The sequence below is a fragment of the Gastrolobium bilobum genome, unplaced genomic scaffold, assembly GCF_033153095.1.
Source record: "Gastrolobium bilobum isolate Gb01-03AN ecotype WA unplaced genomic scaffold, APGP_CSIRO_Gbil_v1 utg3544, whole genome shotgun sequence".
In the NCBI taxonomy this organism is placed as follows: Eukaryota; Viridiplantae; Streptophyta; class Magnoliopsida; order Fabales; family Fabaceae; genus Gastrolobium; species Gastrolobium bilobum.
The window spans coordinates 55,184-81,570 of record NW_026896201.1 but is presented as its reverse complement, the minus strand read 5'-3'; the positions used below and the strand labels follow the sequence as shown (position 1 = coordinate 81,570).

The following is a 26,387-nucleotide window of genomic DNA, read 5'->3' as shown; positions in this document are numbered from 1 at the left end:
TAAATATCCAAGTACATTTTATTCGGACAATATCAGGATACAAGAACTAACTTCCTTCAGAAGTAAAAACATTGTTAACATCAGAAAAGAGAGAGGTCCTCATCCAGAGAAGGGGAAGGAAAACCTAAGGCTCCATAGCAGCAATATGCCCAAAGTGCTTAAAAAACCAACAAAAAGATGTGCCATGGCCTGAGGCCAGCACTAGGGCATTGCTTAAAAACAGGGAGGAAAAAAACTTGTGAAACTCATGTTGCATCCTCCCAGATGACCACAATGAGCCATGAATATTGAGAGCCTCCCCCATTCATCTTTGAGAGAAAAAAAGAAGGAAATAAACAAGTGGTGAAAAAAAAAAGTCCAGATATTCTCTGCATTATTGACTAGAATTACAAGACCAACTTTATCTACATAGTATGCTTGTACTTCTTTTCTTTCACTGGTCCCTTCTCACAAATAATATCTTTGAATCAGGATGATGCTGAAGAAGATGATTCTTCAATATTGGTTTTGAGTCATCATCCGATCCTGAGTCCAGCCTCATCTGTATATAAAGCTAACATCAGTTATTACAGAACAATGATATGTTTTATATATTAAGTGCCAAACACTACATCCTGATAACAAAAAAAATAATTCTGTAACATCATGGGATCATAACTTCAAGAAAATACTTGTAATATATCCCAGTCATCACACTTTTAATTCAATCTGTTCAAATTTATACACTTTGCTATTCGTGCTACGATTACTAACAATTTACCGTAGAACACCACCACAATCAACCCTGCTTTCAGAGTGGAATATTTAAAACAAAGAAGGAACATAAACTTCTTAAAAGTCACAACCCACTCTGTGCCAAATCATAATTAAAGTGTGCCAACCCACCATTACGTCCAAAAAGTGACTTGACATTTTATTACTGTTTACTACATAACATACTCTCACTCCTCACTTTGTATTCCCTTCTCTCATGTCTTACCTTACTTGAATTGATAAGTGGGGAATGATCAACTTACACCAGTGTAAGTCTTACACCTATTATTAACCATTAATTCCACTTACATCTAACGATTCTAATTTATTAGTCACGTGAATCGCTAGACATAAGTGGATAAACGGCTAATAATGGGTGTAAAACTTGTTAGACTTACAATGGCATAAGTTGATCCTCCACCTTGATAAGTACTCAACATTTGACGTTATGCAATTTTATGATTTAGGTTGTGTTCATGTCTTTCTCTCTTGACAGAAATAGCAAGAACAAAAATACTAATTCAGTGGACGAACCTCATATATTTTCAGCAATGCTGCCAACAATGTGGCAACAACTTGTATAACAAATTTCTGCCCAATGCAAGCACGTGTCCCAGATCCAAAAGGAAGAAATGCTGCATTTTCGTTCGGATCATTTAGTACAAATGAGCTGAATCCAGTATCAGAAAGTTCTTCAGCAGAACCTGAAAGAGTTATTAATATTGAAAGATTAATGATAGATAAGCAACAAAATTTTCTACCCTACCACCTATAAAGGACAAATCTGAAAAGTTCTGATGAAGATTGAATTCCAACTTCCCACACAAGTGAATTCTCATCCCCACCTACACTACACACAGTCTTTTTCCTTTTCAACATGCCCCCAAAGGCCCAAACCTAACACAACTTCTACATCATAGTGGATATGCTAGAGTTAAGAAACGCAAGGCATTAACAAGAGAAAATATCATGATTTTTTGTCTCCAAACATAATAGAGGACGAATACTGATAGGAACTAGGTATTTTATTGTGGAGAAATAACTGAATCACTCACAGATGTTCCTCTTCCCTACCTTTCGCTCCCCTCTCTTCGCTTCTAACCGTTTTCCCATCCTTCCCACCCTCCTTGCCATGTAGGCAGGGCTGTTATAACCAAAATCATTTTTTTTACCCTCTACTCATAATTCCCACATGGTTAAATTAGGTGTTACGAAACCACCCATTATGCGGGTATATAGGTGGCATAAGCACAGGGGATCCATTCCCCATAACTGACTCAACAAAGGTTTTACAACTTCTTGTAGGTAGTGGGCGGGTTGAAGAGAAGGAGGAACACATGTAAGGGTAGCTTGAAAATAGATGAGAGTTTAGGAGAGATCGGAGCCTCTCGAATCACTTTTATTTTAAGTTGTTAGATTAGGTCTTTTTAAATGATTTATATTATACTCTAATACGTCCCCTCACACAAGAGCCCACTAGGCTTGAAAGGTGGATGATGCATCAGGCCCAGCCTATCTGTGCTAAGAAACTCCACAAGAGAAAATGGGGAGCGGTGGGGATCGAACTCGTGACACTGAGGCTCTAATACTATGTAAAGAACCAATTCAACCCAAAAGCTTAATAAATTCCACAAGAGAAATTGGAAAGCGGTGGGGATTGAACCCGGGACACGAAGGCTCATATACCATGTAAAGAATCAATTCAACTCAAAAGCTTAAGCTGTTGGGTGAGGCTACATTAATGGTTTTAATAATTTTATATATCTCTTAACAATTTCCATTCATTCACTGCAATTGCTTCAATACTACCTTCTGGAATCACCTTGATCCCAAAATTATAGTAATACATACTCATATTTTCTGTCTCACGTAGTGTGCTGAACTAGATATTGTAAAGAACCAATTCAACCCAAAAGCTTAAGCTTTTGGGTTGAATTGGTTTTTTACATGGTACCAGAGCCTCAGTGTACCGGGTTTGATCCTCACTGCCCCCCACTTTCTTTCTAGTGCAATTTCTTTCTTCGCACAGGTAGGTGGGTCTGTGCATTGTCCACCCTTCAAGCCCAGTGAGCTCTCATGTGAAGGGGCGTGTTGAGATATATAAAACCATTAATGCAGCTTTACCCAACAGTTTAGGCTTTTGGGTTGAATTAATTCTTTACATATACCTTAAAGAGTGCCTAACATTATTTCCTTCAAATATTGGAATCCCTAGATGTCACTCCTAGTACAAGAAAACAAAAGAGAGAATACTAAGGATGTGTTTGGTATATGGTATTTGTGAATATTACTGGGAAATGATCATTGGTAATCATAGAATGACATGTTTGGTACAAGGTAATCAAAATTTTTACCCAGATATCTTCGTTTACCAGTATTCTCATTTACAAAGAAAAGTGTCATTTGCGATTACCAAAAAATATGTGGTATTTGACAAATCCCACTTCTATGGAAAATGAAAACGAAAATCTAAGACAAAAATACCCTGGGTATATATTCATCGAAACTTCCCTATTTTCTTGTGCTCTCCTTTTGTTTGTCGGCAGTAAAGATTCACAGAGCTGGTGTGTTTACTTCGATTTGTTGGTCAGCAACAAACCGATTTTGTTTTACCGGTTCTCGACGATGAATTGTGTTACTTGCTTCAGTGAGTTCAATTTTTTTTCTCCCATTTTTTAAAATTTCCAGTATTGCATGTTTCGTCTTTATATATGAAAAAAAGAACGACTTCTTCCTAGTATTTTGTCTTTTTAGTCCTGAGGTTCTGATGTGAGCTTATGATATAAGTCATTTTAATTATTTTTTTGGGAAGGGAAGCTTCGTCTAAAGCATTGACTGAGACACTGAGTTATACACCGGTGTTACAAAAATGGAACTCATTTTCTAGTCAGTGCTTAGATCTGTACAAATGGGTCATCTTTTCTATTTAATATTTTTTAAATACTAAGGGGTTACTTTTGTAAAATAACCCATATTCCCAGAAATATTTCACAATCAACCAAACATGGAATCAGTAATCTTTACCTAATATTCTCGGTAATATTTTGACTAACCAAACAATTTTTTGATAACATTCCCGGAAAACTCAATTCCGGACCATATTTCCAGTAATTATGATTCCAGGATAAAAAAAAATTTCTCCTGTACCAAGCGCCCCCTAAAGGACTTCGAGGGTCTGCAACCTCCTTGGCCAAAGGCGGTAAGACTACTTAATGAATGGATGTTCTCTCTCTCCTACCTTTGCCTCCATTTTATCTTTATTTCTTACTGTTTCCCCTGTCTTCCCACCCTCTCGCCATGTAGGCAAGGTTGTTACAGCCAAAATCACTCATTTTCCCCTTACTCATAATTCCCACATGGTCTAGTATAAGATTGCCTAACACATGCCAACATAATTTACCCAGATTGGGAATTCGCGTTGGCAAATAAAACACAAGCTCAGTCCAAGTCTACATCAAATATTATATATTGTTGTAAATATTAGAATTAATATTTTATCTATTTATTTGTAATAGCTAGAATACTCTAGAAGTGTATTTTGAGCTTAGCCCATTAGGTCTTTTAGTACTCTTTATATAGAGAGCTCTTGTACAGATTTTACACAATTTAATATTACAATTCCATATTATTAAATTCAAGTTGGTATCAGAGCTCTCGATTCTGAGGGCTCTGCTTCCGTAATTACCGCCGCCGTTAGAGTGGAAACCTTTTTCTGTCTGCCTCTCGCCGCCATCAGCCACCGGAAAATTTTTCTGGTGACCTTTTGGACCGAGAGGACTTTTATTGGACACCATTTCCTCTAATCTATCATTTCATCTATTGTTTCTGGTCAACGACGTCACCACACAGCGTTGAAAACAGTGAACCGGATCTGTTTTTCACTATTACGCACTGTTCCAGTGACCTTTTGGACTCTGGCCATTCACAGACAGGAGCACAACCTCCGGGCAACCATCACCTGAGAAGCCCAGCTCTGGCAGACCAGACACGCGCCTCCACGCGCTCTTCCTTCTTCTGCGCGTGACACCCACGAGCCGAGGAGTTCTCCGGCGCGTGACAGCCCTGACGGAGGGGATCCACCTCGGCCCACCTTTGCTCAGCTCGTCTCTTTCTTGCGCACTTGGATCTGTGATTATTGTGGCATTTTGACTCGGTTAGGATCTTTCTACAATATTTTTTTTGGTACTGATCACTACTTTATTCGTTGTTGTTTGGTCGTTTTTTTTTTTTTCCTTTTTCTCAGCCCTTGTTATGTCAAGCGTTGAAAATACTCCAACCAATCAATCATCTGGTACACGCTCGATGACTAGTTCAATGGCTATTCTTTCTCTGAATGACCTTCCTCCTCTTCATCAGAATTATCATCTTAATGGGAAGAATTATTTACAATGGTCCCAACTTGTTCGTACCATTCTTAAAGGGCGTCGTAAAATTACTCATCTTGAAGGACCTGTTCCTATTAAAACAGATCCAAAATTTGCTGATTGGGATGATGAAGACTCTCTTATTATGACATGGTTATGGAACTCTGTGACTCCTGAGGTTAGTCAACATTGCATGTTCTTACCGACTGCTTTTGAGATCTGGGATATTCCCAGACAGACTTACTCAATGAAGCAAGATGCTGCCACTTGTTATGATCTAATGAATCAGAATTTTTTTACCAAGCAAGGCTCTCTCTCTATAACAGAATATTTATGGTATTATAAATGGGTTATGGACTGAGCTTGATCAATACGAGAATTTGAAGATGGAATGTAGCAAGGATGCAGCCACTCTGACCACCTCGATTGAACGCAATAGGATTTTTGATTTTCTTTGTGGTCTCAACTCAGAATTTGACCTTATTCGAGTTCAAATTCTTGGTAAGGAAAAATTACCTTTTCTTTCTGAAGTTTTTCACACTGTCAAGGGTGAAGAAAGTCGCAGGGCTGTCACGATGGATACCAAAGTGTCTGAAGGATCTATTATGCTCTCATCTAAAGTTACTACTCCAACTCCTTTTAATTCTGAGCCCACTGACGGATCTGCTATGGTCTCAACTAAGCCACCACAAAGGTCTTTTCCTCCTAAGCCTAGTAAAGAGGAGCGTTGGTGTAACTATTGTAAGAAACCAGGTCACACAAAAGAGGTTTGTTACCGTCTTCATGGAAAACAACAGGTTAAGGAGAAGTTTGGTAAGTCAGCCCCACGTGGTCAATCCTTCTTTGCCTCCTCAGAAATTTCTCCTGTTAATGAGACCTCACAGATGCCTGGTGAGTTTACTACTATTCGTCGTGAGAAATTGGAACGGCTTAGGTCCGTATTTGCATCTGTCAATAAACCTTCTGGTACTGGTTCTTTGGCTATGACTGGTAAGAACTCATGCATTCATTTTTTTGTTGCTTCTTGTATTGATTTCAAAACTTCATGGATTGTGGATTCTGGTGCTACTGATCATATGACTTGCTGCACTGACCTTTTTCTGTCTTATAAACCTACTGTTGGTATTCGTACTATAGCCGTAGCTGGTGGATCACATACATCAGTTGCAAGTTCTGGTGACATTAAAATTCAATTGTCCTTGTGTCTCAAGAATGCTCTCCATGTTCCCCAACTTTCTACCAATCTCCTTTCTACTCATAAGCTTACTACAGATTTAAATTGCACTGTAACCTTTTTCCCTACTCATTGTGTTTTTCAGTGCCTGTTTGGATCCTCTTTTTTTTAAGCTAGAAGCTACTTATAAACATAAGCTAGGCCAAACAGGTTTTGGAAAAAACTCTTATAACGAAAAGCTCTTTTTTTATAATGAAGAAAAAAGCTCCTAAGAGGAACTTTTTTTTAAGCTCTTATCTATTTTTCTTGAATTGCGTGCTTTTTTTTAAAATGAAGAGTGATAAAGATAGAGAGAGATAATTTTCTTGAAATATGTGCTTTTAAGTAATTTTAAAGCTAAAACTTTTATGTAATTTCCAAACGGCTTTTAATTTTTTTTTTTAAGCTCTTTTTTTTAGCTTTAGCTTATAAATAGCTTCTAGCTTAAAAATAAGTGGATCCAAACAGGCTCTCAGGATCTCACCACGAAGAAGACGATTGGAGTTGCTAAGGAGCAGGATGGGTTGTATTATTTGGTTCCAGACTTTGTTGCAGAAGGTACCAAGGATCAGACTTTGATGACTTGTCAGTCTACTTCAGATTCTCTTATTTGGCTTTATCATAAGCGCTTGAGTCACCCTCTTTTCAATTTACTTAAGTCTATGTTTCCGTCTTTGTTTGTGTCTCAGTCTGTTGAGTCTTTTAATTGTGATGTCTGTCAGTTTGCAAAACATCATCGTGTATCTTTTCCTTTTAGTGAAATAAAAAGTATTGAACTATTTACTATTATTCATTCTGATGTTTGGGGCCCTTCCAAAGTCCCTAATGTTTCTGGTGCTAAATGGTTTGTCTTTTTTTTTTATGATTATACTCGGATAACATGGATATTTCTGATGAAAGATAAGGCAGAAGTAACACAGTTGTTTATTCAGTTTTATTATATGATCGAAACCCAATTTGGTAAAAGTATCAAACGCTTGAGGTCAGATAATGGTACAAAATATGTTAATTAGCGTCTTTCCCATTTTATTAGAGACAAAGGAATGACTCATGAGCTCACAAGTGTGGATACGCCTCAACAGAATGCGGTTGCTGAAAGGAAAAATCAGCATTTGCTTGAAATCACTAGAGCATTGTTGTTTCAAACATCTGTACCGAACTCTTATTGGGGAGAAGTTGTATTAACTGCAGCTTATTTGATCAACCATTTACCCTCCCGAGTCCTTGGCCATGTAAGTCCTGTTGATCTCATGACTTCTTTCTTTCCTTCTGTTCCTATTATGCAGAGTCTCCAGTCTCGTGTCTTTGGATGTGTTGCCTTTGTCCACGTCCATAAACAACATCGGAGTAAATTAGAACCTAGAGCCCTTAAGTGTGTCTTCCTTGGCTATACTCCCAACAAGAAAGGATACAAATGTTATCACCCTCCAAGTCGTAAATTCTTTGTCTCTATGGATGCTAGCTTTCATGAATCTGAGTCCTACTTTCAACACCCTCATCTTCAGGGAGAGAACAGTATAGAAGCTTCATCCATTTTCTCTGAGTCTGAGTCTCCCTTTATGTTGCCTACACCGATTACCCAATTTGAGAAAGAAGACTTAGTTGCTGAGACTGAAAATAGATCTGAATCCTCATGTGACATGCCTCCTATTGATCGACAAAGAATACGCAAAGCTGGGACACCTGAACTAGTATATCAAAGGAAGAAACAACCCACACTTAGGGGTGTAAATGGGCTAGGCCGGCCTACAGGGGCCTACGACCTAGCCTATTTTAGGCCAGGCTTGGCCTATTATAAGTAGTAAAATAGAATAGGCCTAGGCTTTTAAAAAACCGTATTCAGAAAACAGACCATAGGCTTTTTTGTACATGTCGGGCCTATAAGCCTACATACCGGCCTATATCATATTATTTATTTAAAATATAATAAATAAAATTATTATTTAATAATTTTGAATAATAAAATAATCTTATTTTAGTTATTCATTTAATTGTTGAATGTTTAATAGGCTTAAACAGGCTAACAGGCCTAAGCCAAGGTTTTTTTTTTAATTTAGGTCAGGCCAGACTTGTAAGTTGGAGCCTACACAGGCTAATAGGCCAGGCCATAGCTAATGTTTTTTACACAGTTTTGGCTTATTTAAGCCAAAGCCTAGCCTAGCCCAGCCCATTTACACCCCTACCCACACTGCTCCACCAGCAACTGCAATCGCCTGAACCATTGCTAAGTACTGAATACACTCATTCTTTTATTCCTGAGCCTGATATTAATTCTGATGACTTACCCATTGCTGTAAGGAAAGGAAAAAGATCATGTACCCTATTGTTTCCTCTAAGAATCTCTCTATGCAGCATAGAAGTTTTATTACAGCACTTGACTCCATTTTAATCCCGAAATCAGTACATGAAGCATTAAAGGATGATAATTGGGTTCAAGCCATGCAGGATGAGATGAATGCGTTGGAGAAGAATAATACATGGAAAGTTGTTGATAGGCCAAATAAAAAAAGGGCAGTAGGGTACGGATGGGTGTATACTCCAAAGTATAATTCTGATTGGACTCTTGAGAGATATAAAGCTCGTCTGGTAGCCAAGGGGTTCACACAGACCTATGGTATTGACTACGAAGAAATATTTGCTCCAGTGGCCAAAATGAATATTGTAAGAATTTTATTATCTCTTGCTGCTCATTTTAATTGGGACTTGAAACAATTTGATATGAAAAATGCCTTCCTCAACGGCGAATTAGAAAAAGAAGTTTACATGGAGATCCCACCTGGATTTAACTCTACAAATGGAGACAATAAAGTTTGCAGATTGAAGGCGTTGTATGGCTTGAAACAATCCCTGCGTGCTTGGTTTGGAAGATTTACCAAAGTTATGCTTTCAATGGGATACAAGCAAAGTCAAGGAGATCATACTCTTTTCTTTAAACATGCTCAAGAAGGTAAGACCACTATCCTTCTAGTTTATCTTGATGATATGATTATAACAGGAGATGATATAGATGAGAAATGTGCTTTGAGGAAAAGACTGACTGCTGAATTTGAAATTAAAGATCTTGGCAATCTGAGATATTTTCTTGGAATAGAAGTTGCTCATTCAAAACAAGGCATTTTTATTTGTCAAAGAAAGTATGTTCTTGACCTCCTTAAAGAAGGAGGAAAACTAGGGTGCAAACCTTCCAGTACTCCTATTGAGCATAATCACAAACTAGGAAGTGAAACTGAGAGCCCTCCAATTGACAAAGGACAGTATCAACGAATAGTGGGAAGATTGATATATCTAGCTCATACTAGACCTGACCTAACTTAAGCAATTAGTGTTGTTAGTCAATTCAAGCATGATCCAAGGGAGAAACACTTGCGAGTTGTGGACAAGATTCTCCAATACCTGAAAGGCACACCAGGCAAAGGATTATTGTTCCAGAGAAGAGGAAATCTCTCCTTAGAGATTTATACAGATGCCGATTATGCTAGATCTGTGACAGACAGACGATCTACTTCGGGCTATTGTATGTTTCTCTGTGAAAATTTAATAACATAGAGAAGTAAAAAGCAAAATGTGGTTGCTAGATCAAGTGCAGAAGCGGAATTTCGGGCCATGGCTCAAGGAATCAGTGAGTTGTTATGGTTGAAAATTATTTTGGATGATCTCAAGGTGAGATATGAAGGATCTATGAAGTTATTCTGTGACAAAAAGTCAGCCGTCTGTATAGCCCACAATCCAGTCCAACACGATCGAACCAAACATATTGAGATTGATCATCGCTTCATCAAAGAGAACCTCGATAGTGGCCTGATTACTACTCCATATATCCCTTCTGGTCGTCAATTAGCTGATGTCTTGACTAAGGGTCTTCTAATGATAGGTTTCAATAGCTTACTAGCAAGCTAGGAATGATTAATATCTATTCATCAGCTTGAGCGGGAGTGTTGTAAATATTAGAATTAGTATTTTATCTATTTATTTGTAATAGCTAGAATACTCTAGAAGTGTATTTTGGGCTTAGCCCATTAGGTCTTTCAGTACTCTTTATATAGAGAGCTCTTGTACCGATTTTATACGATTCAATATTACAATTCCATATTATTAAATTCAAGTTATATACATATGCGCTCATGCATAAGTGTGTGATATTGATGTGATTCAAGACATAACAAAAGTAAAATTACTGCGAAAAAATCAATGAAAGTAGAAGTCGTTAAAAAATTAAATAAATAGTACCAAGTACTGCAATAACGGCAGGGTAGCGGACAAAATCCACAGTGAGGGGCTGAAAATTTTATTAAAATAAAAAACTCGAGGTTACACATAAGGACAGTACAAAACATGTCAATGAAGCATCAAGGCTCATACCTGATCCGTTTGTACCATTAGACAGAAATCGGTATGGATTAAAATCACTTGCATTGCATCCCCAACTGGATTCATCCTTCTGTACCAATTGAACAGGCGCAACCAGTACAGCTCCAGCCGGTATGGTTACACCAGTTGCAAAGCTCAAGTCTGACGTAAGAATAAACATTAATGAACAAGAAGTGAAATGCAGAGAGATGAATTTAAGCATAACCTTTGTTTAAAACAGATAAATATAAAATATAAGCAGGAGTATAGATAGAAATGTATAGAGGGCAGGCAATCCTGAAATAGATTTAAATGTTAAGAATAGAAATAAATAATTTATCCATACATGCATGCACATCAGACTGGTATTGCATTAAATGATTAAACTTCTGCAACCTTCCTCTCAAACTATGCCTATTCGATGATTTGTAGGAACTAGAGTATTCGAGCTTAATATCCATATTTTGAAATCAATCCCAGTTCACAAGTGAAGAAATGGGCTATTGGGCTCAAAAAAAACACGCCTTAGTCCACAAGATGACATAGGGTGTGCTTGGAACCATTCTCAAATTTTGATTTTAAAAAGCAGTTTTCATGCATAATGTAGTTAAGTTATCAAGACCAACAAAACAAAACAAAAAAATGCACTTTGGGATTATTTAATTCAAAAACAGCTTTCCAAAGAAAAAGGTAAAAACAGCTTGAATATTCTTATAGTTTTGCTATTAATGGAAAAAAAAAATTCAGAAGTTGTTTCCATGTTCATGAATGGATTCAGAGAACCAAAATAAATAACACAAAAATATATCGTTTTTCTATTCATTGAAACCTTTTATTCGACTTTTTTCAACACATTAGAGAATAAGTTGGATAGCCCTCCAACCAAATGAGTTTTTCACCATAAAAAATGTTTTTAATAATATTTCCTACATACATTACTGTTAGAGTAGTTGTTAAAATAGTTCAGTGTATATAGTACCACATTAGGTCTTTTAATCTCTTTAAATAGAGAGCTATTGTACATTATAATACACAATTTATTCAATATACAATATTCTATTATTCAATCTTAAGTTGGTACCAGAGCTGTTTGTTTTGGGAACTTTCACTTCCGCTAAAACCCTAAGCCCACTACTTAGGTGTTCTCTCCTTCCTCTACGTTGTGCATCCCTCCGGCTTGTTTTTGCAACTGATCACACGGGTACTGTTTAGCGACGATACTGTTCACGTGGCACTATTCATCTTGTTTTGTACGGGTACTGTTCATCGTGTCCGTACGGGTACTGTTCATCGTGTCTGTATAATACAGTTCACGCGTCCGTGATGTTCGTCGCCGAAGTTACTGTTCATCGCTTGAAACAGTGTTCCGGCATTTTCTGTTTATTTTAATGGCAGCATCATCCCCTGCTCTCTCGAAGGTTAATTCTCCCCCCCTCCTCCTCCTATCATCTCTACTAATGTTGGGCCCATTACCTCTTCCAAACTAAGGGATTCTGATAACTATAAGAATTGGGCAACCTCTGTTCGTGTCTGGTTCTTTGGACAGGGGCATGGGCGTCATCTCACTGTTCCATCTACTAATATCCCTAAGGCTGAGAAATCTGAATGGGAAAGGTTTGATAATCAACTTCTGAGTATTCTTCGTTAGCTTTATTGATTATTATTCCTATTGTACTTGGATTTATTTAATGAAAAAACGTTCTGAGTTATTTTACATTTATAAAAAGTTTTCTTCTAAGATTCATACTCAATTTGGTATTTCTATTCGTATTCTACGTAGTGATAATGCTAAGGAATATGTTTCTATTGATTTTTCTAATTTCTTGGCTACACAAGGTACTTTACATCAAACCACCTGTCCTCACACTCCACAACAAAATGGGGTGGCTGAATGTAAAAACCGACATCTCATTGAAACTGCCCGTACCCTTCTTATTCATATGCAGGTTCCCCTTCACTTCTGGGTGGATGTCGTACTCATCTCTTTTTACTCATCAATCGCATGCATTCATCTGTGCTCAACAATGACATTCCTCATAATTTATTGTTTCCCGATGCTCCTCTTTATCCTCTAACTCCACATGTCTTTGGTTGTACTGGTTTTGTTTATAATCTCACTCCTGGTAAGGATAAGTTAACATCCAAAGCTTTTAAATGTATCTTTCTTGGTTATTCTCGTATTCAAAAGAGTTATCGTTGTTATTCTTCTCTTAAGCGTTATATTGTTTCCGCTGATGTCACTTTCCATGATCAACAACCCTTTCATACTATCCCAAAGACCTCTTGCCTCAATCCCTATAGACCGCCCTTTTCTCAACTATTAGCGTCGTCAGAAAGTGCCTCTTGCGGACTTGACCATGGGTGACTCATCGCCTTCTCCAGTCATCTCTTCCCGTTCGGCTCCTTCACCAGAGGCTCTTCCCATTGCCCAGAGAAAAGGTATACGAAGTACTCGTTACCCTTATCCTCTTTATACCTTTTTAAGTTATGACCGTCTTTTTGCTTCTCATTACACCTTTGTTTCTAGTCTTTCTTCTGTTTCTATTCCTAAGACCACAGGTGAAGCACTTTTCCATCCAGGGTGGCGCCAAGCGATGCCTGATGAGATGACTGCTCTTCATTCCAATGGCACTTGAGATCTTGTTCCTGCTCCTCCAGAGAAGTTGTCGGTGGGTCTTTAATGTCAAGGTTGAACCTGATGGTCATGTTAACCGTCTCAAGGCACGCTTTGTCGCCAAAGGTTTTACTCAGATCTTCGGACTTGACTATAGTAACAGGTTCTTTCTTGTCGCTAAGATGGCGTCTGTCTGAATGTTTCTTGCCCTCGCAGCTGTTCGTCACTGGCCACTCCTTCAACTAGACATTAAAAATGCTTTTCTTCATGGTGATTTACAAGAAGAGGTTTACATGGACAACCACCTGGGTTTGTTGCTCAGGGGGGAGTCTGGAATGGTTTGCAGACTTCGTAAGTCCTTATATGGCCTCAAGCAGTCTCCTCGGGCTTGGTTCAACAGTTTCAGTTCTGTCGTTCAGGCTTTTGGCTTAATCTGCAATAAGGTCAATCATTCTGTGTTTTATAGGTTCACATCTCCTGACAAATGCATCTATCTGTTAATTCATGTCGATGACATTATTCTCACTGGAAGTGATCAAGTTGGGATTCACCAGTTAAAACAATATTTGTTCAGTCAATTTCAAACAAAGGATCTTGGTGCTTCGTTACTTTTTAGGGATTGAAGTAGCACAGTCTAGACAGGGCATTTCTATCTGTCAAAGGAAATATGTCTTGGATATCCTAGAGGAGACTGGTATGTTGGGGTATAAGCCGTTGATACACCAATGGATAATACTATCAAATTACTACCTGGACAGGGAGAGCCATTATCTGATCCTGCACGTTATCGGAAGTTGATTGGTAAGCTTAATTATCTCACTGTGATTAGGCCGGACATTTCTTTTGCTGTTAGTGTAGCTAGTCAGTTCCTTGACTCTCCTTGTGATTCTCATTGGGATGCTACTGTAAGAATCCTTCGTTACATCAAAGGAGCAACAAGGAAAGGATTATTATATTCAGATCAGGAAAATACATAAATTTGTGGTTATTTAGATGCCGATTGGGCGAGATCACCCTCGGATAGGCGCTCTACTTTAGGCTATTGTGTCTTCTTTGGAGGAAATCTGATTTCTTGGAAAAGTAAGAAACAAACTGTTGTTGCCCGCTCTAGTGCAGAGGCTGAGTATCGTGCAATAGGAGTTACTACCTGCAAGCTAATCTGGTTAAAGCAGTTAATTCGGGAGTTCCATATCTGTGAACAGAAATAGCCCATGACACTCATTTGTGACAATCAAGCTACGCTACATATATCATCTAATCCTATATTTAATGAGAGAACTAAACATATAGAGATCGATTGTCATTTCATTCTAGAAAAGATTCAGTCAAGAGAAATCAAAACGGCTTTTGTCAACTCTAATTATCAACTCGCGGATGTCTTGATTAAAGCTCTTAGAGGTTCTAGGGTTGAATACATTCGTGGCAAGCTGAGTGTTTACAATATATATGCTCCAGCTTAAAGGGAAGTGTTAGAGTAATTGTTAGAATAGTTCGGTGTATATAGTCTCATATCTCGTGAGCTTAGCCCATTAGGTATTTTAGCCTCTTTAAATAGAGAGCTCTTTTACGTTATAATACACAATTTATTCAATACACAATATTCTATTATTCAATCTTAAGTATTACGAATAACGAATCAACTGAAAAGCACAATCATTAGGCAAGTATTAAAAACAAAGTTTGGTAAACATGACAAATTTAATTCTTAACACTTAACCGTGGGGTCCTATCAAATTTGTCCTAGAACTTTTAAATTGGTCAATTTTCCCAGAAGTTTCTCTTTCTATTCAATTCCATCCCCAAGCTTTGTCCAATAGTTAAGATAATGAGATTTTAAATGGTCACTCATCTTCGTACTTGTCTTATTTACTATATATGAAAATTTCAAAGTACCAGTTACGTTCAAGGCAAGTTCATATTTGCATATTATGTAAAATATAACACATTGATGACCAACATGTTGGATATTTGTTATACCCCAATTATGTAATTGATTTAAAATATGTTTTGATGATTATAACCAATTTAATGTTAATTTAATTGATAATAATTTATTGAGTAAAACCCCTTTTGGGTCCCTACCAAAAACACCGGTCACTAGTACTTTAAAAAAAAAATTAGTTTCGAGGTCCTTAAAAAATTCAAAGTGGACCCATTTAGTCAAAAACGTGGTCCTTCACAAATTCACAAAAAATCCATATTAGTCCCTCAAAAGGACTAAAATGGGTCCACTTTGAATTTCAAAGGGACCAGGCGACTAATTATTTTTTCGTAAGGGAGTAAAGTGAGGACCGTATTATTTGCTAAGGACCCAAAAGGGGCTTTACTATAATTTATTATCTTGAAATTACTAATGAGCTGATTGTTTGATATTTCAGAATAATATTTATTCTGATTTGAAATAGTATTCAAGATCATTGAAGACTGCATGAAGATTGGAGAAGATATGAAAGATGTCATGAAGAGAGAGAAAAACATGGAATCAAGTAAAGTTTAGGATATATTTTATCTTTTTAGATTTCATGTAAGAGAAATAAAATATTTTTTATCAAAGATTTAGATTAGAATTGCATTACATAATAGAAAAAGATATTTAAGCTTTACATATTTTTTATTTGAAAAAATCATAAATTTTATTTTTGAAAATTGCATTTAAAATTTCATTTAAAGATAAAAGATTTCTGGTTAATTTTTCGAAAAGATTTCAAATTTCAAATTTATATCTTTTGGGCTTTTAGGAGAGAGAAAGTGTTATTATTACATAGATCATTTCATATTGTTCATGAGTGGAGAAAATACGACAGAGAAAAGAGGAGAAAATACAAGAGAGAGAAGAGAGAAGAATATACAAGAGAGAAAAGAGAGAATTAGATTTTCAAAATTAGTATTCATTCTTATGCATAGATTGAAAAGCTTTCTCAAGAACATTCATTCATACATTCATCTCTTGGCGAAGCGAATATTTCTCCATTGGAATTCAGATTACCTATCTGCTTGAGGAAAAGAAGCATTGAGGTAAATCATTTTAATTGTAAATTTCTTCTTAACCTTTCTGAAGGTCTGTACTGGGAAACTTGGATACCAGTTCGTGCTGGGAAACTGGGATACCAGCATATCTTTTTTTCTTGGAAATTGAGAGTAACTTGAGAACCCTGGTATGATAGGGTTTCAGAATCCTAAAGGGTTAGGATTTCGTACTGGGAAACGAGGATACCAGGTGGAAATTTGAGTAATAGGTAGACTAAGAAACTAGGATACTAGAGAACTCCTTGTACACAAGTTTTGTAGTGGAGTTGCCCGTCGAATTTCAGTATTCGATATTAGCGCCAGTGGTTTTTCTTTTTTCCACGTAAAAACTATCGTGTCAATATCTCTCTATCCTTATCTTGATTTATTGCTTTGAATTAATTTTTAATTAGCGAATTATTTTTATAAAACTCAATTCACCCCTCTTGAGTTCATCCGGACCAACACAACATTTATCACCAAATCTTCCACCAACTAAAACCATGCTTGAAATTACCAATAATAACGTCTCATGCTATTGTAGATACAGGATAAAAACTCCTAACTTCTTTCTCTCAATACATCAATGTTAATGCTTAACCAAGCAATGCACATGTACGCAGTGCCCACGAGTAAACAGAAAAGTTGCAAAGGTTTCAAATCAGTTAGTTTTTGGGCACAAGAAGCTCAAGGAACCCATGCCTTCAAAACTATGTTATACTTGCTTCATAGAATATAGTAAGTAATATCTCACCGTGTTTCAAAGAACACCTCTGCAGCATGGGACCACTGGGCAGAAGGCGTGCAGATTCATAAACTGTAGCCAATAACAAAGGCATCCTATAAATATCTTCATGCTCATACTTCGATGGGTTTCTCCCTACCATGCAAATCTCTGAATAAACCTGCAAAAGCATAAGAAAATAAGCAACAAGCAATGCCTTGCAGACATCAAGGACTAAATTCAACCTATTTAAAAAAAAAAAGGCATTGGATATAAAAAATTTCAGCAGACAAACCTTTGCATATAAACGAAAGCATATATTAGCAGCAATATGTTTTTTTCTTCAAAAAGATACTAGAATAATTGTTTGTTAAATGTGTTGACAACAATCTAGTCAAGAAATTTCATCTAAAAATGATAGGGGGAAATGACACTTTAATATCTGCCAATACACCAGACACAGCCATAAACAGAGAGGTAATTTGCAAATGCACATTTCCAAACAAAGTATGTTCATCCTAAAGTACCAGAAAATTTCAATGTTTAAACATATTCACCTTAACCAGTACTCTTCTCAATTAGCAGATTGTAAATCCAATGTAGACTCCAGGTTTTAACTTCATATATAAATAGATTTAGTAAATCTAGGGAATAATTTAAGAAGACTCAGTATAGGAATTACACTCTTGGTTTTGAGCACTGGAGAATAAACTAAAATAAAATGATCCACATTGGATTCCATTTATGAATTGGATACAATGAAGACAGAAGAACAGATTGCGACCTTATCCTGTATTTCGAGATGCATGACAAGCCTAGTCAATACATTGGCAATTAAAGCAGCTGTAGTTTGACATCCATGAAACATCACACGCATGATGTTCGCACAAGGTCCTTCTTTAGCATTTTGATCATCACTAAGGTCACGAAAGAAATAGTAATCTTGGAATTCATCATCAGAACAGCATTGTGTATCATGTACTGATTTCATTTCTACATTGAAAATTTCATTATGTACATTTTGATCAATGTGGTCAAATAACTTGCAGCCTTTTCTGCAATCTTTAAGGATGTCTTGAGTTAAGCACTTCAACTTTGAACACAAGCATTGATACCTCCAAAATCCTCGTCTCCAGAAAGGAGTAACATTATAGGAAGCCCAAAAGCAAGCATCTTTAGCAATCATCATTAGCAGATCCTCATAAATTGCTGCCTTTGGCCAGGCCAAGAAGCCATCTCCAAAGAATGTGGCTCCCAGTATGGTGAAAGCCATATGCTGAGAAACCAACCTACAATCAATACTTCCTCTGGCTCTGATGTTTTCTATTTTATCTATGGTAAAGTCTGCAACCTTCATAGGGATCAGATCAGCAGTCTTCACCAATCTTTCATTCAATTCAGTTGCCAATAATTCCCTTCTCTTTTGCACCTAAAGACAATTTAAATTAAATTCCAAGCTGCTGTAGTCAGAATGAGAACACAATAAATTACAGGATCTGTAAGTTCTGCAGACAACATTTAAGATGCACAATCAAAATATATGAACAAAGAGTAGTTTGATCAGAACACAGGAGGTCTCAAAACGGAAAGACCCCAAACATTTCGAAACTGCTGAACAAATCACTAGTGCACAATGCTCTAGTGGACATATTTATCATTGGGAGAAGGGAAATTATGTCAATACAATGCGAGAGTAGTTATTATGTCGACACAAAATAATTGAAAAGCATATGTAATAAGAATAACTGAATATAAATTTAAAAGAAAAGATTTCACATTAAAATCCAGTTCAACGGTGAAATATAATGCCTTGGCTTAAGGGTCATATGAGTACTGATTTATACTTCCAAGTACATTGAAAGAGAAATTATTTCAATTGCTTCTGCAGACAGTTAGGAACCAAAGAAGAATAACTCGAAATTGATATGGAAAACACTAAAACTCGTATTAATTCCACTAGTATCAACTTCAAACAAGGCCAAAACTATATAGATCTGTGTTCAATATGAAAAACTGAAGAAAATGATAAAACAGGGAAATTATAGCAGCTGGCTTTCGAGAGGCCAGGGCTCTCCTCTTCTTACTATTCTCTCAATTCTTCACTCCTCACATCCCTTTATATGTTTTCTAATCCAATTCAGTTACAAATATATTTCCCCTCCTAAATCTAGTCTCACCCATCCTTTGCCTTGCCTATGGTTTTAATCACCTGCAGCTCTTCCTAGTGTACACCTTAATGGTAGGCAGTGTCCTAACACAGGCATATATTAGTTTTCACTTTTCATCTGGCATTGCTTGAAACTTCGTCCGAGTAAACAAAAGATTAGGTTACAAAATAGGTCAAGACTATCATAAACACAATAAATTATGATATAGGGACCGGAACAGAAGATGGGGTGTGGAGGGGAATTAGACAGTTAAGCACCTTATCAAAGGAAGGGGCAAAGAGGCTTGATTGTCCAAAGGCTAGATGAAATGCTTTTCCAGTAAAAGGAAGCTTATCCTCCGCCTTCATAAGCATCTCTTGAATTAGCACTGGATCCTTAACTGATACAATAAGCTGAGTAGGACCTAACCACAGCTTAACAATTGGTCCATACTTCTCATGGGATTCTGACAACAAATCTGGAAATCAAAGTCCAAGTAAAAAAATAAATATAAAATTACATCTGATATAATATTATTCATCAATCAATGCCAAAAACAAATTACTAACAATAGAAAAGCAATTATATGGTTAACAGTAGAGCACCACATTCAATCATTTTTTACTCAGTGCCTAATTCATAAAATTATGAAACCAACAAAAAATGATAACTAACAATTTTAGCCATTCAAACAAAGTATTCTAAATTTTCATTTACAAGCAATGGGTAGAAGTTTATAAACAGTTTTTAGGAGCTGAGCATAACCATGGCTATTGCACTAATAAGAGTTTCCACTCAATCTGGCAACTGTTTTAATCTTAAACTCAAAGAGAGTATTTAATTTCAATAACAAATTTCTTATCTCCATTTCATTCTGAAACAAAGGTGAAGATCACAGCATTCAATCTCAAAGTCTTTCAGTATTTAACATCATACAACCTAAAGCACAAAACTAATCACAATACAACATGGATATTAGCCTATGGATAAGTTCGCCTTTAAGGGACAGCATACCTGAATATATTTAATAAAGGATGGTCAAATCAAAGTATCTTTTAACTTTTGTCCTCTCTTCGCTATATTAATAATTCCCCAATATTTTAAGTAAGGAATATGACCCAGTTGTGGCAACTTAGCAAATCAATAGTACATAAATGAAGAATCTACAAAGCAAAAAGTTATTTATTCAACTACAAATTTATATCATGCTATGTTACAATAATGTGTCATTTTAATTTAGTTTAAATGTTAAGGTTGTTTTACTAATTTAGTTTAAATGTTACGTGTTTCTGTAGGTGTTATGTATGTTTATGGTGGTATTAAGTGTCTTTATGTATTTCTTGTGGAGTTACAAATTTTGTAACTTGAATTATTATCTGAAAGAGAAATTAATCATTTTCAGTCTTAGAGAAAATATCTCCTCTGTCTTCTACTCTTCTCCCAACAAAATTGGTACCAATGCTTGAAGATCTAGTGGTTGAAGATTTGGAAAGGACCTACAAGATTTGAAGAAGATATGGCGAATTCAACAATTCAAGTCCTTGTTTTTACAGGGTGAAATTATGATTTTTGGTGCGTCAAAGTGAAGACTTTGTTCGAGTCACTAAATGTGTGGGATCTAGTAGAAAATGGGTTTGAAGAGCCTGGAGCGGCTCTGACTGCAACTCAGAGGAAGGAAGCACGGGAGAAGAAACACATCGATGCAGCCGTTTTGGCTATAACTCAGAGGAGTTTCAGACATGATCTTCCCAATAATTATTAGGGCAACAAAGGCAAAACAAGCATGAGAAATTCTACAAAAAGAATTTTAAGGAGATAAATGAAAAAGTACTTCTGGATATGTTTTTATGTTTGGTTTAGGAGTTTTTTCGTGGAGTTCAAAGAAGCAACAATCTGTTGCACAATCATCAGCTGCAGCTGAATATATTTTAGCTGCAATGACAAATTCTCAAGCAATTTGGTTGAGAAGAATATTGGAAGATGTGGAAGAAAAGCAAGATGAAGCAACTGAGATTTATTGTGACAACAAATAAGCGATTGCATTGGCTAAAATTCCAGTCCAACATAGCAGAGCTAAACATATAGCCAGTATCATTTTATTAGAGAAATTGTTGAGAACAGCGAAATTGTTTTGAAGTTTGTACACAGACATTTTCACCAAGGCATTGCCAAGGGAGAAATTTCAATCGCTAAGAGAGCAGCTTGGTGTGGAGAAATTGCACATTAAGGGGGAGAATGTTAGAATAATGTGTCATTTTAATTTAGTTTAAATGACGTTAAGGCTGTTTTAGTGTTTTAGTTTAAATGTGAAGTTATGCGTCTTTTGTGTTTCTGAAGGAGTTATGTGTGTTTATAGTGGTCTTAAGTATCTTTATGTATTTCTTGTGGAGTTACAAATTTTGTAACTTGAATTATAGTCTGAATGAGAAATGAATCATCTTCGCCCTTAGAGAAAATATCTCCTCTGTCTTCTACTCTTCTCCCAACATGCTGGAACCAGAAGCACATAGCTAAATTTATCATCAAGTCATCAACTAAGTCTAAACCCAAAAGAACCGAGTTTGACATTATTCCACAAAATCATTGAATCTACATTGTACCAGAATATCCCACTTATGCAAAAGATAAAATTGATACTAAATATCTCAAATCTCAAAGAAAAAGAAAGAACCAAACCAATATTAACAACCAAAACAGATTATAACTGTTATCTAAAGTCTCATGTCATCTTTTTACTTTATTAATGATTTCCTATTAACAAAGGGTGATGCATAAAGAATACGATCTAATTTCGGAAAACAACAAATAGTAAGCAAATGAAGGAATTCTTCATCTCTTTCCATGCATATAACTCAGAAAGAAATTCATCCACTCAACCAGCTAGAAACCAAAACAGGATGAATTTCACAATATACAATAAACCCTTCAATCCACAACAATTTCCAAAAGAACAATAATTAAAAATTGATATCAACATCCAAATAGATCACAAACCAGCATAACACAAGACCCCATATCAGTAAACCACCCAATAAGTCTCAAATTCCAGATTAACAGACTAAACCCAAAAGTTTACTTTATTAGAAGCTATTAGAATCACTTTTATTCTAATAGAAGCCAAAAAAAAAAACTGAATTTGAAAATAAATACCAGTTAAACAAATTCATGGGAGTGGAGGGAGAAAAAATCATCATAAAAAACTCACCGGTGAAATTTTCCTGGGAAACGAGCTTGTAGTGGCCAAAGAAAGAGGGACATGGAGGCCCAGGAATGTTTTTAGCCTTGTGCCACAAACTGAAGAGCTTGAAGAGTTTCCTGAGCAAAAGGGTAGTGATAACAATGAGGGAAAGCCACAGAGAGGCATTGAATTCTCTTGTGGCAAAGTCACTGAGGAGCTCAGAGGAAGTGTAGACACGTGTGTTGTTGCAAGAGGTGGATTTGGTTCTCGACTGAAGAAGCAGAAGACCCACGAAAGTGGTGGGAAGAGAAGAACCATCACCACATGAGTTGTTCATTTTCTCATAGATCAACTTCGAATTGAAGGAAAAAAGATTGATAAAGTGGTAACTGGGTAGGGTAGCTAATGATTCTTGTTTTGAATTTTTTTCTCTCTAGAGTCACCTAGAGAGAGAGAGAGAGAGAGAGAGAGAGAGAGACACTAGACGACGTTGTTTGATTGAAGAGAAAATGTGGTGATGCAAGGGACCACATTGGAAGTCTCACTTGAGTTGAGTTACGTGACGTGACGGAACATGAATGAAAAAAGTTTAAAAGAAGTTCATGTAAGTTGCTATTATTTTAGTGAGGACTAACAAAGAAGTTAATGTAAAATATTAAATATAAATGTGTACTATTATTTCTATGTTAGACTATTTATATGAAATGGCAATTGATTTGACTTTGATATATATTTAAGGATAATACCAAGAGACAGTAGATCATGATTCGTTAGGTCACGTTATAGTTTTCTTTGTTGTTAGCTATTTAATAACTATACAAGACCTGTTTACGTATATGACAACTGTATAGGATTTAATAATAAAAAAGAATTATTTAATAGTAACTCTTTGATTAGCGGGAAAAATATTTATTTTTTTTAAATAACACAATTTGTGTTATTTTACTCTCATAAAAAAATAGGATTCATAGTTTTATTTTTTTATCCACTCTCTCTCCTCTATGATCTATCTCTTTTTCTCATTTAAAATGACAAATATTTTTCTCATTTTTATTTGATGGGAATAATCATGAATATGTTAATGTGACTACTTATATCTTTTGGATTATATATATATATATATATATATATATATATATATATATATATATATCTATCAAAAATATAATATAATAAGAAAGTACGATCAAGAAATTAATAAAAAAATTATTATTGTATTGTAGTTTTTACAGATTGAAGTATTGATTTTTTAAGCAGTGATAAAATTGTTGTATATTGACATAATCATGTAAATATGAAAACTATGAATTATTAAGATCTTTATTCATGTTTTTTTTTTTTTCATTTTATTCGGGTTTGATCTTTCATTGTTGAACATCAATTTTTTATATAACTAAAATGCGGTATCATAACATCGATGATGACTCTAATAGAATTTTGGTTTTTTCATGTTTAGTTTATTGATCCATATATAAATGTTTTTGAAAATGATCTCCAATGATTTAAAATAAGGTAATCACACTCAAGATCTTAAATGTACGATGTCAAAACAGATTATGACACGAGGGTCGATCTGCAACACAACATGAAAATTTGTGTTCAGGTTGACCTGCAAAAAGATTTGTGTCATGTTGTGTATTGTGTCGTGTCAACATGAATTCGATCCATTTTTTTAATTTTTTTTAATTTTGACCTATTTTTTAAAATTTTATTGGTCAATTACTATTTTGACTCATAGTTTGCATGTCATTCGTGTCATGTCTTATCAACCCGCAAAAAAATTGTGTCGTCTTCGTGTCGAAGATTCTGATACAAATAAAAATTCGTGTCGTGTCAATCCGTTTCAACATACCTGCTTAAATGTTACTTAAGATCTAAAGGGTTAGCAGGATCATAAATCATATATGAAGTATGATTTTACTTTGGACTTGAATTGGAAATTAAGGGGAAGAAAATCATACGATGTACAATCCTATGATAAAATCTCAATTTTAACTATAGTGATCGAAAAATTAAGTGTTTGGCGTTATGAATTTATGATTAAAAATAATTTGTATGAGAAAATATTAATATTTAATGGAGAAAGGAGATAATTTAATAGAAAAGTTAAACCCATCTTTTTTCTTAAAATTAATTGTTAATATGAAAAAAAGATCAGTGGCTTTAAAAGAATTAAATGTTTCAAAATTTGAAATCTAGAGAAGAAAAACAGCATGCATTGTCTACGTGACTAGACAAAGTCGCAGGGTGATTGACCTTTTTGCCCCTGATTAAAATAAATATTATCACTTTATCCCCGTTTTTAAACTATTTAAAATTCTTAACCTTTAATCAAAATTATATACCAATTTGTCCTTGCTTAACCGTTGACTGGACCAAATACTCGAGTATATGAGTCACGTACTCGAGTAAATTTTGAGCGGTTAAGTTACTCAGTTACTCGAGTAAATGGTGCATAGAAGCCCTATATTAGTGGGTTTCGACCTCATTTTAATTATGCCCAATTTTTTATTCCAAAATCCCACTCGTTTCTCATCTCTATTTCAACCCATCAAATTGACTTTCATCCTATCATCCCTAAACCTTTAATCTTATTAAATCATTGTCATTACACTTAGGTATTACAAATTTTGTTCAAAAATCAAAACCCTAATCCTAATTTCGTGTGAAAGATGAGTTCAAGTTCCAACACTTATGTAGCAATTGTCTAGAAGGCATATTTATGCTGAAGTTGATTCTGGTCAGCTGTCTTCTTTACCCATGCATACGAGCACTGAACGGTATTTTGGTCAAGAAGATAGATTTGTCGGCTCATATGCACCTCCATGAATGTTAAATCAGATAACATCAGGGGAGCGAGAAAGTGAGGAGGATGACCATGTGGACAGTGATGAAGAGGGAGAACCTGAAAGTGTTATTCCACTTAGTGATTCATCGGATATTAATGTGGAGGGTGATTTTGATGCGGACATAAAACCAGTAAACATGAGTTCTCCTTATTTATCACTACTTCATGTTGCCCCAGTTAATGATCGTTACTTAGTAAATTCCTTTTTTCATTTAACATGTCACAATTACCTTGTTAATGCATAATAAAAAATCATGGTTTAGGTGTAATGTCAGAGACTATGCCGATCTTGAATGATAACCAGCATTATACATACATTAATGGGGTGCGCCCCATTGAAGAGATGATGTACGATGATGATGAGTTGCACGGTGCCTGGCAATTAGGGGATCCATTATTTGTGCAACAGGAGTTCGAGATCAAGTCTGAAATGCAACATGCCATAAAATTATTATATATGAAGATTCACCGTACAACCATAGTTGCAAAAAGTGATGAGCATAGGTTTGCAATGAGATGTCAAAACTATACTGATGGATGTCCTTGGTATGTGCGGGCAATCATACCCAATAATGGCAATAAATGGGTGATATGTAAGTAGGTGAAGATCACACCTGTTTGAACCAGACTCTTTCCTAGAATCATAGACATATGGACTCAGAGTTTATATGTTTAGCCATTTTAGGTACGTCTTGTATGGTTTACAATTACAATAGCATGTTTATGTTCTTTATTTAAGAAGGAATGTTGATGTGTATTGATTATTCTTTGCGTTTGAGAGGTATGTTAAAGGCAGATTGTAACACCCCGTGTGGACCCGGTGTATTAAACATATAAATGGTAAGAAGCGCAACTCTGATAAATGCGGAAGCTAAAAATTTCAATTATGAATCTTATCATATTAACTCAGTGAATCTTTTTCAAAAACTGCCTGTATGTAAATTGCAATAAATAACAAAATTGAATAACCTCATACCATAAATAGGGTATGATATGCCTCCAGCATATAGGTAAATTCAAGCCAAAAAGAGAAAGATTAGTGGTTAATCCTGAGTAAAAAGGCAATATTTATTGTTGCTTTGTTGAAATTCCAAATCAAGGTTAGTACAACTGATTTTATGCTAATTTTGTAGGAAAAGCGGACAAATTAGAGTCAAATGGGAATTGACCAAAGTTAAGGTCCACGCTCATAG

At 35.7% G+C, this 26,387-nt stretch overlaps 1 protein-coding gene across 2 annotated transcripts; it reads right to left on the bottom strand.

The window, feature by feature from the left end:
- LOC133298233 (cytochrome P450 93A2-like) lies at nt 1–22,823 on the bottom strand. Of its 2 annotated transcripts, none has more exons than XM_061497487.1 (7): nt 22,374–22,822; nt 19,447–19,646; nt 17,806–18,450; nt 17,052–17,202; nt 10,690–10,839; nt 1,288–1,457; nt 1–541 (listed from the first exon to the last, which is right to left on the bottom strand). In XM_061497487.1, the coding sequence occupies exons 1-7, from the start codon at nt 22,681–22,683 to the stop codon at nt 434–436; spliced, it is 1,734 nt and encodes a 577-aa protein (XP_061353471.1). In that variant the 5' UTR covers nt 22,684–22,822; the 3' UTR covers nt 1–433. The 2 variants fall into 2 exon arrangements, with proteins under 2 accessions (XP_061353471.1, XP_061353472.1); XM_061497488.1 differs by lacking the exon at nt 1–541 and adding an exon at nt 10,558–10,606 and having other exon boundaries at nt 1,319–1,457; nt 22,374–22,823.
- Nucleotides 22,824–26,387: the final 3,564 nt, after the last annotated feature.